The 14,238-nt window shown below is 35.3% G+C and overlaps 1 protein-coding gene across 1 annotated transcript; it reads right to left on the bottom strand.

Moving 5' to 3' along the window:
* Window positions 1-11,647: 11,647 nt before the first annotated feature.
* Window positions 11,648-12,990, bottom strand: LOC128647786 (eukaryotic translation initiation factor 5A-2). Its single transcript, XM_053700510.1, has one exon. It carries the CDS (start codon window positions 12,940-12,942, stop codon window positions 12,610-12,612), a length of 333 nt encoding a protein of 110 aa, XP_053556485.1. The 5' UTR covers window positions 12,943-12,990; the 3' UTR covers window positions 11,648-12,609.
* Window positions 12,991-14,238: the final 1,248 nt, after the last annotated feature.

The following is a 14,238-nucleotide window of genomic DNA, read 5'->3' as shown; positions in this document are numbered from 1 at the left end:
TCTCAGCGATACCACGCTGTTTCCTTAGGCATATGTCTACTGGTTAAAAAGCATGGTCTTATAAAACAGTTGCCCTACCTATCAGACAGGTAGATTACGAGTTGTGCGTTCATCTTTTAATGCATTGTAATTTTAGCGTTAAAACAGAAACGCAGCCATTACGAGTCTTGTCTGTATAGCTGTACCGCAAGCCTTTTAGCCTGTAACGCAACGTCAGTCTTGCACTCATAAAAATTATGTTTTTTCATGGGACTTTCATAGCACTGCCATCACGAGTTTTGGGGTGAGGCTAAAAAACCTGCGTTACATTCTATAACGACAAGATCCATACCTCCATCTGAGACCAGTAGTTATGAGTTATACGCAACAAAACTGTTACATAAAACTCATAACTAAAGTGTTACAAAGTACACTAAACACCCATAAACTACCTATTAACCTATTCCCAATTGTTTAAAATCTTCAAGATAAAGAATGTTTTTGAAAAGCCTTAGGCCTAGATTTAGAGTTTGGCGGTAGCCGTCAAAACCAGCATTAGAGGCTCCTAACGCTGGTTTTGGGCTACCGCTGGTATTTAGAGTCAGCCAGGAAAGGGTCTAACGCTCACTTTGCAGCCGCGACTTTTCCATACCGCAGATCCCCTTACGTCATTTGCGTATCTTATCTTTTCAATGGGATCTTTCTAACGCCGGTATTTAGAGTCGTGGCTGAAGTGAGTGTTAGAAATCTAACGACAAAACTCCAGCCGCAGAAAAAAGTCAGAAGTTAAGAGCTTTCTGGCTAACGCCGGTTTATAAAGCTCTTAACTACTGTGCTCTAAAGTACACTAACACCCATAAACTACCTATGTACCCTTAAACCGAGGTCCCCCCACATCGCTGCCACTCTATTAAAATTATTTAACCCCTAATCTGCCGCTCCGTACACCGCCGCCACCTACGTTATCCCTATGTACCCCTAATCTGCTGCCCCTAATACCGCCGACCCCTACATAATATTTATTAACCCCTAATCTGCCGTCCCCGCTATCGCTGACACCTGCATATTTTTTTTAACCCCTAATCTGCCGCTCCGTACACCGCCGCAACCTACATTATACCTATGTACCCCTAATCTGTTGCCCCTAACACAGCCGACCCCTATATTATATTTATTAACCCCTAATCTGCCGCCCCCAACGTCGCCTCCACCTACCTACAATTATTAACCCCTAATCTGCCGACCGGACCACACCGCTACTATAATAAATGTATTAACCCCTAAAGCTAAGTCTAACCCTAACACTAACACCCCCCTAAGTTAAATATAATTTAAATCTAACGAAATAAATTAACTCTTATTAAATAAATTATTCCTATTTAAAGCTAAATACTTACCTGTAAAATAAACCCTAATATAGCTACAATATAAATTATAATTATATTGTAGCTATTTTAGGATTAATATTTATTTTACAGGCAACTTTGTATTTATTTTAACCAGATATAATAGCTATTAAATAGTTAAGAACTATTTAATAGCTAAAATAGTTAAAATAATTACAAAATTACCTGTAAAATAAATCCTAACCTAAGTTACAATTAAACCTAACACTACACTATCAATAAATTAATTAAATAAAATACCTACAATTATCTACAATTAAACCTAACACTATGAGCGAATCTAGATTGAAAGTAAGAAGGCGCCAGACATAGGGTAATATTGTTACAATCTGCAGACACGCTCAAGTAACATATAGATGGAATACTTACAAACGAAACGGCACCAAATCGTGCCTAGTGAGACAGACCGGGACCTCAACCGTCGCCCGGAAGACCAACCAATGGCATGCACCAAACTCCCGCAGTCACGTGAATGCTGTAGCCAATCACCGGTTCTTTGGGCTCACACACCTTCCTTGCAGACGTCCGGTTCAAAAAATAGTATGATCACAGTATAGACAAACCAGGTGTCCCATACACTGCGATTTCAAGATGTTGATTTGTAACAGTACTGTGTATATAACCAGCTATATCACACAATAACACCTGTTATTGTGTGATATAGCTGGTTATATACACAGTACTGTTACAAATCAACATCTTGAAATCGCAGTGTATGGGACACCTGGTTTGTCTATACTGTGATCATACTATTTTTTGAACCGGACGTCTGCAAGGAAGGTGTGTGAGCCCAAAGAACCGGTGATTGGCTACAGCATTCACGTGACTGCGGGAGTTTGGTGCATGCCATTGGTTGGTCTTCCGGGCGACGGTTGAGGTCCCGGTCTGTCTCACTAGGCACGATTTGGTGCCGTTTCGTTTGTAAGTATTCCATCTATATGTTACTTGAGCGTGTCTGCAGATTGTAACAATATTACCCTATGTCTGGCGCCTTCTTACTTTCAATCTAGATTCGCTCATCGTACTACAAACAATTGGAAGAGCTGCCGTTTTTTGGAATTGATTGGACTGTTCATTTGATATTATTTGTTATAACCTTCCGTGAGCGCACCTCTACAGGGAGTCCTAAGAAACCCTGAAACCTTTGTAAACCTAACACTACACTATCAATAAATTAATTAAATACAATACCTACAAATAACTACAATTAAATAAACTAACTAAAGTACAAAAAATAAAAAAGAACTAAGTTACAAAAAATAACAAAATATTTACAAACATTAGAAACATATTACAACAATTTTAAACTAATTACACCTACTCTAAGCCCCCTAATAAAATAACAAAGACCCCCAAAATAAAAAAATGCCCTACCCTATTCTAAATTAAAAAAGTTCAAAGCCCTTTTACCTTACGAGCCCTGAAAAGGGCCCTTTGCGGGGCATGCCCCAAATAATTCAGCTCTTTTGCCTGTAAAAAAAAACCTACAATACCCCCCCCAACATTACAACCCACCACCCACATACCCCTAATCTAACCCAAACCCCCCTTAAATAAACCTAACACTAAGCCCCTGAAGATCTTCCTACCTTATCTTCACCATGCCAGGTTCACCGATCCGTCCTCCGAAGTCTTGATCCAAGCCTCCGAAGTCTTCATCCAAGCCCAAGCGGGGGCTGGCGATCCATAATCCGGCTGAAGTCTTCTATCAAGCGGCGGCTGAAGAGGTCCAGAAGAGGCTCCAAAGTCTTCATCCTATCCGGAAAGAAGAGGAGATCCGGACCGGCAACCATCTTGATCCAAGCGGCATCTTCTATCTTCATCCGATGATGAACGGCTCCATCTTGAAGACCTCCAGCGCGGATCCATCCTCTTCTTCCAACGTCCAACTGAAGAATGAAGGTTCCTTTAAGGGACGTCATCCAAGATGGCGTCCCTTGAATTCCGATTGGCTGATAGGATTCTATCAGCCAATCGGAATTAAGGTAGGAAAATTCTGATTGGCTGATGGAATCAGCCAATCAGATTCAAGTTCAATCCGATTGGCTGATTGGATCAGCCAATCAGATTGAGCTCGCATTCTATTGGCTTTTCCGATCAGCCAATAGAATGCAAGCTCAATCCGATTGGCTGATCCAATCAGCCAATCGGATTGAACTTGAATCTGATTGGCTGATTCCATCAGCCACTCAGAATTTTCCTACCTTAATTCCGATTGGCTGATAGAATCCTATCAGCCAATCGGAATTCGAGGGACGCCATCTTGGATGACGTCCCTTAAAGGAACCTTCATTCTTCAGATAGACATCGGAAGAAGAGGATGGATCCGCGCTGGAGGTCTTCAAGATGGAGCCGTTCATCATCGGATGAAGATAGAAGATGCCGCTTGGATCAAGATGGTTGCCGGTCCGGATCTCCTCTTCTTCCCGGATAGGATGAAGACTTTGGAGCCTCTTCTGGACCTCTTCAGCTGCCGCTTGATAGAAGACTTCAGCCGGATTATGGATCGCCAGCCCCCGCTTGGGATTGGATGAAGACTTCGGAGGCTTGGATCAAGACTTCGGAGGACGGATCGGTGAACCTGGCATGGTGAAGATAAGGTAGGAAGATCTTCAGGGGCTTAGTGTTAGGTTTATTTAAGGGGGTTTGGGTTAGATTAGGGGTATGTGGGTGGTGGGTTGTATTGTTGGGGGGGGTATTGTATGTTTTTTTTTACAGGCAAAAGAGCTGAATTATTTGGGACATGCCCCGCAAAGGGCCCTTTTCAGGGCTGGTAAGGTAAAAGAGCTTTGAACTTTTTTAATTTAGAATAGGGTAGGGCATTTTTTTATTTTGGGGGTCTTTGTTATTTTATTAGGGGGCTTAGAGTAGGTGTAATTAGTTTAAAATTGTTGTAATATTTTTCTAATGTTTGTAAATATTTTGTTATTTTTTGTAACTTAGTTCTTTTTTATTTTTTGTACTTTAGTTAGTTTATTTAATTGTAGTTATTTGTAGGTATTTTATGTAATTAATTTATTGATAGTGTAGTGTTAGGTTTAATTGTAGATACTTGTAGGTATTTTATTTAATTAATTAATTTATTGATGGTGTAGTGTTAGGTTTAATTGTAACTTAGGTTAGGATTTATTTTACAGGTAATTTTGTAATTATTTTAACTAGGTAGCTATTAAATAGTTATTAACTATTTAATAGCTATTGTACCTGGTTAAAATAAATACAAAGTTGCCTGTAAAATAAATATTAATCCTAAAATAGCTACAATATAATTATTATTTATATTGTAGCTATATTAGGGTTTATTTTACAGGTTAGTATTTAGCTTTAAATAGGAATACTTTATTTAATAAGAGTTAATTTATTTTATTAAAATAAAATTATATTTAACTTGGGGGAGTGTTAGTGTTAGGGTTAGACTTAGCTTTAGGGGTTAATCCATTTATTAGAGTAGCGGCGAAATCCGGTTGGCAGATTAGGGGTTAATTATTGTAGGTAGCTGGTGGCGACGTTGTGGGGGGCAGATTAGGGGTTAATAAATATAATATAGGGGTCAGCGGTGTTAGGGGCAGCATATTAGGGGTACTTAGGGATAACATAGGTTGCGGCGGTATACGGAGCGGCAGATTAGGGGTTAATAATAAAATGCAGGGGTCAGCGATAGCGGCGGCGGCAGAATAGGGGTTAATAAGTGTAAGGTTAGGGGTGTTTAGACTCGGGGTACATGTTAGGGTGTTAGGTGCAGACTTAGGAATAGTTTCCCCATAGGAAACAATGGGGCTGCGTTAGGAGCTGAACGCTGCTTTATTGCAGGTGTTAGGTTTTTTTCAGCTCAAACTGTCCCATTGTTTCCTATGGGGGAAATCGTGCACGAGCACGTTTTTCAAGCTGGCCGCGTCCGTAAGCAACGATGGTATTGAGAGTTGCAGTTGCGGTAAATATGCTATACGCTCCTTTTTTGGAGCCTAATGCAGCCCTTCTGTGAACTCTAAATACCAGCGGTATTTAAAAGGTGCAGGGGAAAAAAAGCATGCGTAGCTAACGCACCCCTTTGGCCGCAGAACTCTAAATCTAGCCGTTAGGTTTTTGTTAAATTCTTAAATAGAATACATGTTAAATAGAATATTTTTTGTTTGTTTCATAAAAAGTTAAAATGACAGATTTCACCAAGGAAATCAGAAAACAAATTAAATTCCCTAGTCTAATTTTTGTATTTTTATGATTAGAATAAAGAGTTACTGGGTTTAAGCATGTTATTTATCAAATAAATCAAAATTAAAGAAAATTCTTAGCTGCACATGTCTTAAATTACTATTGGGCTAGATTGTGCAACCAACAAGGCAGGATACCTTGAAATCAGACCTGTGCTAATAGCACACAATATGGTATTACAACAAGTGCATGGGGAAAACAGTTTACCAGAGAATCTTAATACTGCTGACATTTTCTTAGCACTCCCTATAATTTTAATCAATAGCGCCGGCAGCGGTACTAACGTTGTGAGTTAAGTAATGTGCTCAAGTTCAGCACACAATAGAGCTAATATGTGTTGCGCTTTTGGCGACCTGAAGGAAAAAGCTAATACTTGAAAATATGAAAGCATTAAAAATAAATAAAAATAAGGTATTTCTGGTATATTTTTACATTTTGAATTTTAAATATAGTTGTTTTTTATTTAAAATAAAAACATTATTTAAATTTAGTGGTGGTTCTAGAGGAGGAGCAAGGGGAGCAAAGCACCCGCACCTTCTCTTTTATGTATGTATATATGTGTATGTATGTGTGTATGTATATATGTGTATGTATGTATATATGTGTATGTATGTATATATGTGTATGTATGTATGTATATGTGTATGTATGTGTATATGTGTATGTATGTATATATGTGTAGGTATGTATATGTGTATATATGTGTATGTATGTATATATATGTGTATGTATGTGTGTATGTATGTATATATGTGTATGTATGTATATATGTGTATGTATGTGTGTATGTATGTATATATGTGTATGTATGTATATATGTGTATGTATGTATATATGTGTATGTATATATGTGTATGTATGTGTGTATATATGTGTATGTATGTATATATGTGTATTTATGTGTGTATGTATGTATATATGTGTATGTATGTATATGTGTGTATGTATATGCGTGTATGTATGTATATGTGTGTATGTATGTATATGTGTATGTATGTATATATGTGTATGTATACATATGTGTATGTATGTATGTATGCATGTATGTATATGTGTGTATGTATGTATATATGTGTATGTATATATGTGTATGTATACATATGTGTATGTATGTGTATGTGTGTATGTATGTGTATGTGTGTATGTATCTATGTATATATGTGTATGTATCTATGTATGTATGTATATGTGTGTATGTATCTATGTATATATGTGTATGTATGTATATATGTGTATGTATGTATGTATGTATGTATATGTGTGTATGTATCTATGTATATATGTGTATGTATGTATATGTGTGTATGTATGTATATGCGTGTATGTATGTATATGTGTGTATGTGTCTATGTATGTATATGCATGTATGTATGTATATGTGTGTATGTATGTATATGTGTATGTATATATGTGTATGTATCTATGTATATATGTGTATGTATGTATGTATATTTGTGTATGTATGTATATATGTGTATGTATGTATATGTGTGTATTTATGTATATATGTGTATGTATATGTATGTGTATGTATGTATGTATATATGTGTATGTATGTATATGTGTGTATGTATGTATGTATATGTGTGTATGTATGTATGTATATGTGTGTATGTATGTATATATGTGTATGTATCTATGTATATATGTGTATGTATATATGTGTATGTATGTATGTATATATGTGTATGTATCTATGTATATGTGTGTATGTATGTATATAATGGAAGGGCCTAGGCGCCAACTAAGCAGTGGCAGGTATAAGCAAGTAAATGGATTATAAAAGCATTTTAATACAATTAAAACAGATGATATACAGTAAATACAATAAATACAATATAAACCAATGTTTCATGGATCCATGATGGTTTTCACAATATATGAAACGATATTTTACACAATAAAGGAAATATAAAATCAAAAATGTTTAAAAACAATGAGGATAATAAACCTTCTGTGAAATGGACTAATTAATGATGGGTATACAATGCAAAGTGTCCTCGCAAAAAAACAATGTGATTCCAAAAAGTGTGATTCCAAAAAATAGTGACAGACAAAAATATTAAAGGTGAAAGTCAAATGAAATGAAAGTCAAATAAAAATGAATGTCAAATTAAAGTTCAATGTGAAAGTCCAATGGTTAAATCCTGTTGTTATCCTATTCCCCTTGATGGATATGCGTATTTGCGAGGACACTTTGCATTTGTATATATTTTTATCGTTATAACATATTTTTTATATTTTTTACACATTTTTCATATTCACTAATTTGTGAGACTTTTCTCACGGATTGTTTTCACACATTTTACACATATGGCTGCTTAATTGTACCCCTTGGAGTCATATACAGTTTGGATCCTGGCCAGTATCCTATATCTATAGGATTGTATACCCATCATTAATTAGTCCATTTCACAGAAGGTTTATTATCCTCATTGTTTTTAAACATTTTTGATTTTATATTTCCTTTATTGTGTAAAATATCGTTTCATATATTCTGAAAACCATCATGGATCCATGAAACATTGGTTTATATTGTATTTATTGTATTTACTGTATATCATCTGTTTTAATTGTATTAAAATGCTTTTATAATCCATTTACTTGCTTATACCTGCCACTGCTTAGTTGGCGCCTAGGCCCTTCCATTATAATTTCTCTTTTTTGGGTGCTTGCTAGTTGCACCTCTCCTAGGCTATAGGTACACAGTAGGCGCTTATATCCTCCTTATTCATGTATGTATGTATGTATATGTGTGTATGTATGAATATATGTGTATGTATGTATATGTGTGTATGTATGTATATATGTGTATGTATGTATATGTGTGTATGTATGTATATGTGTGTATGTATGTATATGTGTGTATGAATGTATATGTGTGTATGTATGTATATGTGTGTATGAATGTATATATGTGTATGTATGTATATGTGTGTATGTATGTATTCATGTGTATGTATGTATGTATATGTGTGTATGTATGTATATGTGTGTATGTATGTATATATGTGTATGTATGTATATGTGTGTATGTATGTATATGTGTGTATGTATGTATATGTGTGTATGAATGTATATATGTGTATGTATGTATATGTGTGTATGTATGTATTCATGTGTATGTATGTATATGTGTGTATGTATGTATATATGTGTGTGTATGTATGTATATGTGTGTATGTATATATGTATGTATGTATGATTTCAGTAGTAAATAAGCACTCTCTGGACTTTGGCCGTCTGTGTAAACAAAAGTATTTATTTGTGAAGTTTCGGGACCTTTCCTCTGACAATGTATGTTTGTATTGCTCTGTATGTATGTATATATATATATATGTGTATGTATGTATGTATGTGTGTGTGTATGTATATGTGTTTATGTATGTATGTATATATGTGTATGTATGTATATGTGTGTATATGTATGTATATGTGTATGTATGTATGTATGTATATATGTGTATGTATGTATATATGTGTATTATCTATGTATATATATATTTATGTATCTATGTATATATGTGTGTATATATGTGTATGTATGTATATGTGTATATGTATGTATATATGTGTATGTATCTATGTATATATGTGTATATATGTGTGTATGTATGTATATATGTGTATGTATGTATATATGTGTATATATGTGTGTATGTATGTATATATGTGTATGTATGTATATATGTGTATATATGTGTATGTATCTATGTATATATGTGTATGTATCTATGCATATATGTGTATGTATGTATATGTATGTATGTATGTATGTATGTATATGTATGTATGTATATGTATGTATGTATATATGTGTATGTATGTATGTATATGTGTATATGTATGTATATATGTGTATGTATCTATGTATATAAGTGTATGTATCTATGCATATATGTGTATGCATGTATATGTATGTATGTATGTATATGTATGTATGTGTTTATATATGTATATGTATGTATATATGTGTATGTATCTATGTATATATGTGTATGTATCTATGTATGTATGTATATGTATGTATGTATGTATATGTATGTATGTATGTATATGTATGTATGTATGTATGTATGTATATGTATGCATGTATATATGTGTATGTATGTATGTATGTATATGTGTATATGTATGTATATATGTGCATGTATCTATGTATATAAGTGTATGTATCTATGCATATATGTGTATGCATGTATATGTATGTATGTATGTATGTATATGTATGTATGTATGTGTTTATATATGTATATGTATGTATATGTATGTATGTATATATGTTTATGTATGTATATGTGTGTATGTATCTATATATGTGTGTGTATGTATGTATATGTGTGTATGTATCTATATATGTGTGTGTATGTATGTATATGTGTGTATGTATGTATGTATGTATGTATATGTGTGTGTGTATGTATGTATGTATGTGTGTATGTATATGTATGTATGTATGTATATATGTGTGTATGTATGTATATGTGTGTATGTATGTATGTGTGCATTTTTTTTCACCATAAAATTTCAATGCAACATTTTAGTTTATATATAAGGGAAGAACTTCACTACCTGAACAGAGGTTTACCATTGGTGTAGAGCTTGAGTAATAGTTAACATGCATTTTTCAGCATGTCTTGTAAACGTCTTACAGGTGAGGGAATTAGAGCACTCTTGCTTTCGGACATAGAGATGTGTGTCCTAGTTCAAAAATAAAAGCACTGTTGATTTAACTTGAACAGTGTTAGCATAAAATAGCACTATTATTTTTGTGTCCCACTTGTAATCTATCCAAATAGGTTAAAGGGACATGAAACCCCACATTTTTCTCTCATGATTCAGATAGAGAATACAATTTGAAAAAACGTTCTCATTTACTTCTATTATCTAATTTGCTTCATTCTCTTGGTATCCTTTATTGAAGAAGCAGCAATACACTACTGGGAGCTAGCTGAATGTATTGTGTGAGCCAATATCTTAAGGTATATATATATATATATATATATATATATATATATATATATATATATATGAATCCACCAATCAGCAGCTCCTGGATCTACCTAGGTATTCTTTTCAACAATGATACCAAGAAAACGAAACAAATTAGATAATAGAAGTTAATTGGAAAGTTGTTTAAAATCGCATACTCTATCCGAATCATCAAAGAAATAATTTGGGTTTCATGTTTCTTTTTATATTATTTGCTGTTTTATTGTTTTCTAATTCAAATACTTATTCTAATTTAGGGCTAGATACCAAGTGAGTGGAGCGCTAATTAGTGCTTTCGCTAGAGTAGTAACTGCGCTAGCAGTAAACCTTTTGAGCTTGTCTTGTTGTGCCGGTATTACGAGTTGAAAGTGAAAAGTTATCGCTCCATTGCTAACCCGATAAGCACAAAAAGCTGAACTTACACTATTGCGTGAGCAATAACCTATTCCCCGATAGAAGTCAATGGGAAAAAAAGTGGCAAAAAATGAACACCCTACTTACCATGAGCCCCTACTCTAATAACCCCTAAACCTCAACCCCCATATCACAATCTACTCCTTTCACTATTAATATCTATAATGTCTTAGCAAAAATAGCAGGATATTTAAATAAAACTTTTATATATATCTGGAACACTTGCTATTCATTGTTTGCTGGCCTGCTATCCCTCTGTGTGAGAGGGTACACCTTATCCTGGTAATCCTGACGAATGGTGGTTCTACCTTCATCTGTATCCAGTGAGCCTTTGGTTAAGTCTGGTGGGTGACCATATTGATCCCATCCTGCCTCTATAGCATCAAAGGAGATGCTACAACTATTGTGAGTACCATCTTATCTTAATATCCTGCCTTGTCTTTTTTTGTCATTTGATACAGACAACACACTACTACCGGAGTTTGGTCCCCTGGGTGACTGTTAGAGATCCCAGACTGCCTCTATAGCACTAACTGAGGTGCTATAACAAATGTGAGTTCAATCTATGCACATCTCAATATATTTTTGGACCAAACAATATTGGGCCATGTGGCACATCTGTCTTTTTTTTTTTTTTTTGTTAACGATTCCTGGGAAGGTCTTTACTCAGTTTAATATTTCAAGATAAATACAATAAAAGAAAAAGCAACTGAAGTGTATTTTTCGTTTTTTTTTTTTTCAGTCTGATGACAAAGGCCTCGAGTGAAAATCTGTAGCATTAACAACTCTAACCCTCATTTCGTGCCAGATGCCTGCTATGTAGAATCACCCAACATACTGAGTACCTGTCCAGACTGTAGGCAGGCTTTGACACCATTTGATAAGGTTATAATATGCAAAGCCAACATTGGCATAGGAGAGAGTTCAGAGGTAATACAATTTAGTTTTGCATGGCCACCAGGACTTTAAGATATGGGACCGGGAAGAAAGCATATCAACTGGCATTTATAAATCACTCCAGTTTCTCTACTGACCAAGATACAGGCTTGGTACTAAGAGTCTAACATGCATACATTTTAAACTTGCTATTTTAAATTAGTTTAAGCTCTTGTCTATGTATTCATAAGGTATATCAAGGTTGGTTTAGACTGCTTAGTGAAATTACCTTTTATTCCAGATGCCTTTACCTAATTTATCTAAATCTGATTTAATCTGTATGCATTATGAGCAAAACAGACCCAATAGAACATACTCACTAAGATGCTTGATCAGTTTTATTGGACCCTCAAAATGGACACCTATAGGAATGTTAAAGGCAACTACTATAGCATTCCTAATTAGTTTAAAACTGAGGTGATTTTGAAAATTGCCAGTTAATTTGCATAACCAACTTTAGAATCGAGCAGTATATGCAAACAATTTAAAAAGAAATTAGGTTGTTTTGAAGGCCATAGCTTTGGTGACAATCAGAACCAAATTTAAGATCTGTGGTTTATCTTGACCATAGCAGATTGCTCGTGCCTGGGATCCCAGTTTATTTGGTCATGGCCTTGATGGCTACAGCACATTCTTCATTCATTGCATGCAAGATGGAGATCAGCATCTCTTCTCATGCTTCAAATTTAGATTCTATTTCCTTTCCCAGGTCACCCTCTGGCAGCTTGAGATCATTACGAACATCTCCATTGTCATTCAGAAGGGACAGGTATTTATCATTAATGCCGATTAGTTGATAATCATTTCTTTTAATATTGGGGACATCCATGTTATGGGTAGAAGGACAGATATCTTCATACTTCTTCCCAGAAAAGATATCAATACCAACCATGTGAACCTTGGCATGACCATGCTTTCCAGTCTTGGAAGTTGACATTTCAACAATCTTACAGGGACGTCCTTTTAGGACCACAAACACGTTCTTGTGCAGGGCAGAGCACTGCATGGGGAAAGTGGCAGATGCCCCAGCATCTCCAGTGGTGAAATCTATATCATCTGCAATGTTGCTGGGTGTCTAAGAGTACGTCCAACAAAAAAAGGCCGCATCTGTCTTTTATCTTTGTAGATTGCTGCTTTGGATCCCGGCCTGGATCTCTACAGATAGCTGCCTTGATCTTCACTTCAGAGACTTTCAGTACATAGTACTAGAGACTTTATACTACCTTACCACTGTTTTATTCATGCATATATCATATTGAGAGGCTACATGCTTAGGATTTGACACTTGTGTAACAATATTTTTATATCTATATCTTTCTCTTAGGAGGTTGTGTGATAAATCTTTTGTTTCTCCAACATAGGTGTGTCCGGTCCACGGCGTCATCCTTACTTGTGGGATATTCTCTTCCCCAACAGGAAATGGCAAAGAGCCCAGCAAAGCCGGTCACATGATCCCTCCTAGGCTCCGCCTACCCCAGTCATTCTCTTTGCCGTTGTACAGGCAACATCTCCACGGAGATGGCTTAGAGTTTTTTAGTGTTTAACTGTAGTTTTTATTATTCAATCAAGAGTTTGTTATTTTAAAATAGTGCTGGTATGTACTATTTACTCAGAAACAGAAAAGAGATGAAGATTTCTGTTTGTATGAGGAAAATGATTTTAGCACCGTAACTAAAATCCATGGCTGTTCCACACAGGACTGTTGAGAGCAATTAACTTCAGTTGGGGGAACAGTGTGCAGTCTCTTACTGCTTGAGGTATGACACATTCTAACAAGACGATGTAATGCTGGAAGCTGTCATTTTCCCTATGGGATCCGGTAAGCCATGTTTATTAAGATAGTAAATAAGGGCTTCACAAGGGCTTATTAAGACTGTAGACTTTTTCTGGGCTAAATCGATTCATTATTAACACATATTTAGCCTTGAGGAATCATTTATTCTGGGTATTTTGATATGATTATATCGGCAGGCACTGTTTTAGACACTTTATTCTTTAGGGGCTTTCCCTAATCATAGTCAGAGCCTCATTTTCGCGCCGGTATGGCGCACTTGTTTTTGAGGACAGCATGGCATGCAGCTGCATGTGTGTGGAGCTCTGATACATAGAAAAGTCTTTCTGAAGGCATCATTTGGTATCGTATTCCCCTTTGGGCTTGGTTGGGTCTCAGCAAAGCAGATTCCAGGGACTGTAAAGGGGTTAAATATAAAAACGGCTCCGGTTCCGTTATTTTAAGGGTTAAAGCTTCCAAATTTGGTGTGCAATACTTTTAAGGCTTTAAGACACTGTGGTGAAATTTTGG

The sequence above is a fragment of the Bombina bombina genome, chromosome 2, assembly GCF_027579735.1.
Source record: "Bombina bombina isolate aBomBom1 chromosome 2, aBomBom1.pri, whole genome shotgun sequence".
Taxonomy (NCBI): domain Eukaryota; kingdom Metazoa; phylum Chordata; class Amphibia; order Anura; family Bombinatoridae; genus Bombina; species Bombina bombina.
The sequence above is the reverse complement of the archived record's forward strand: the minus strand, read 5'-3'. Positions and strand labels throughout refer to the sequence as shown.

Coding starts and splice junctions, on each gene's coding strand:
- LOC128647786 (XM_053700510.1), bottom strand. CDS start 12,942: ATGCAGTGCTCTGCCCTGCACAAGAACGTGTTTGTGGTCCTAAAAGGA.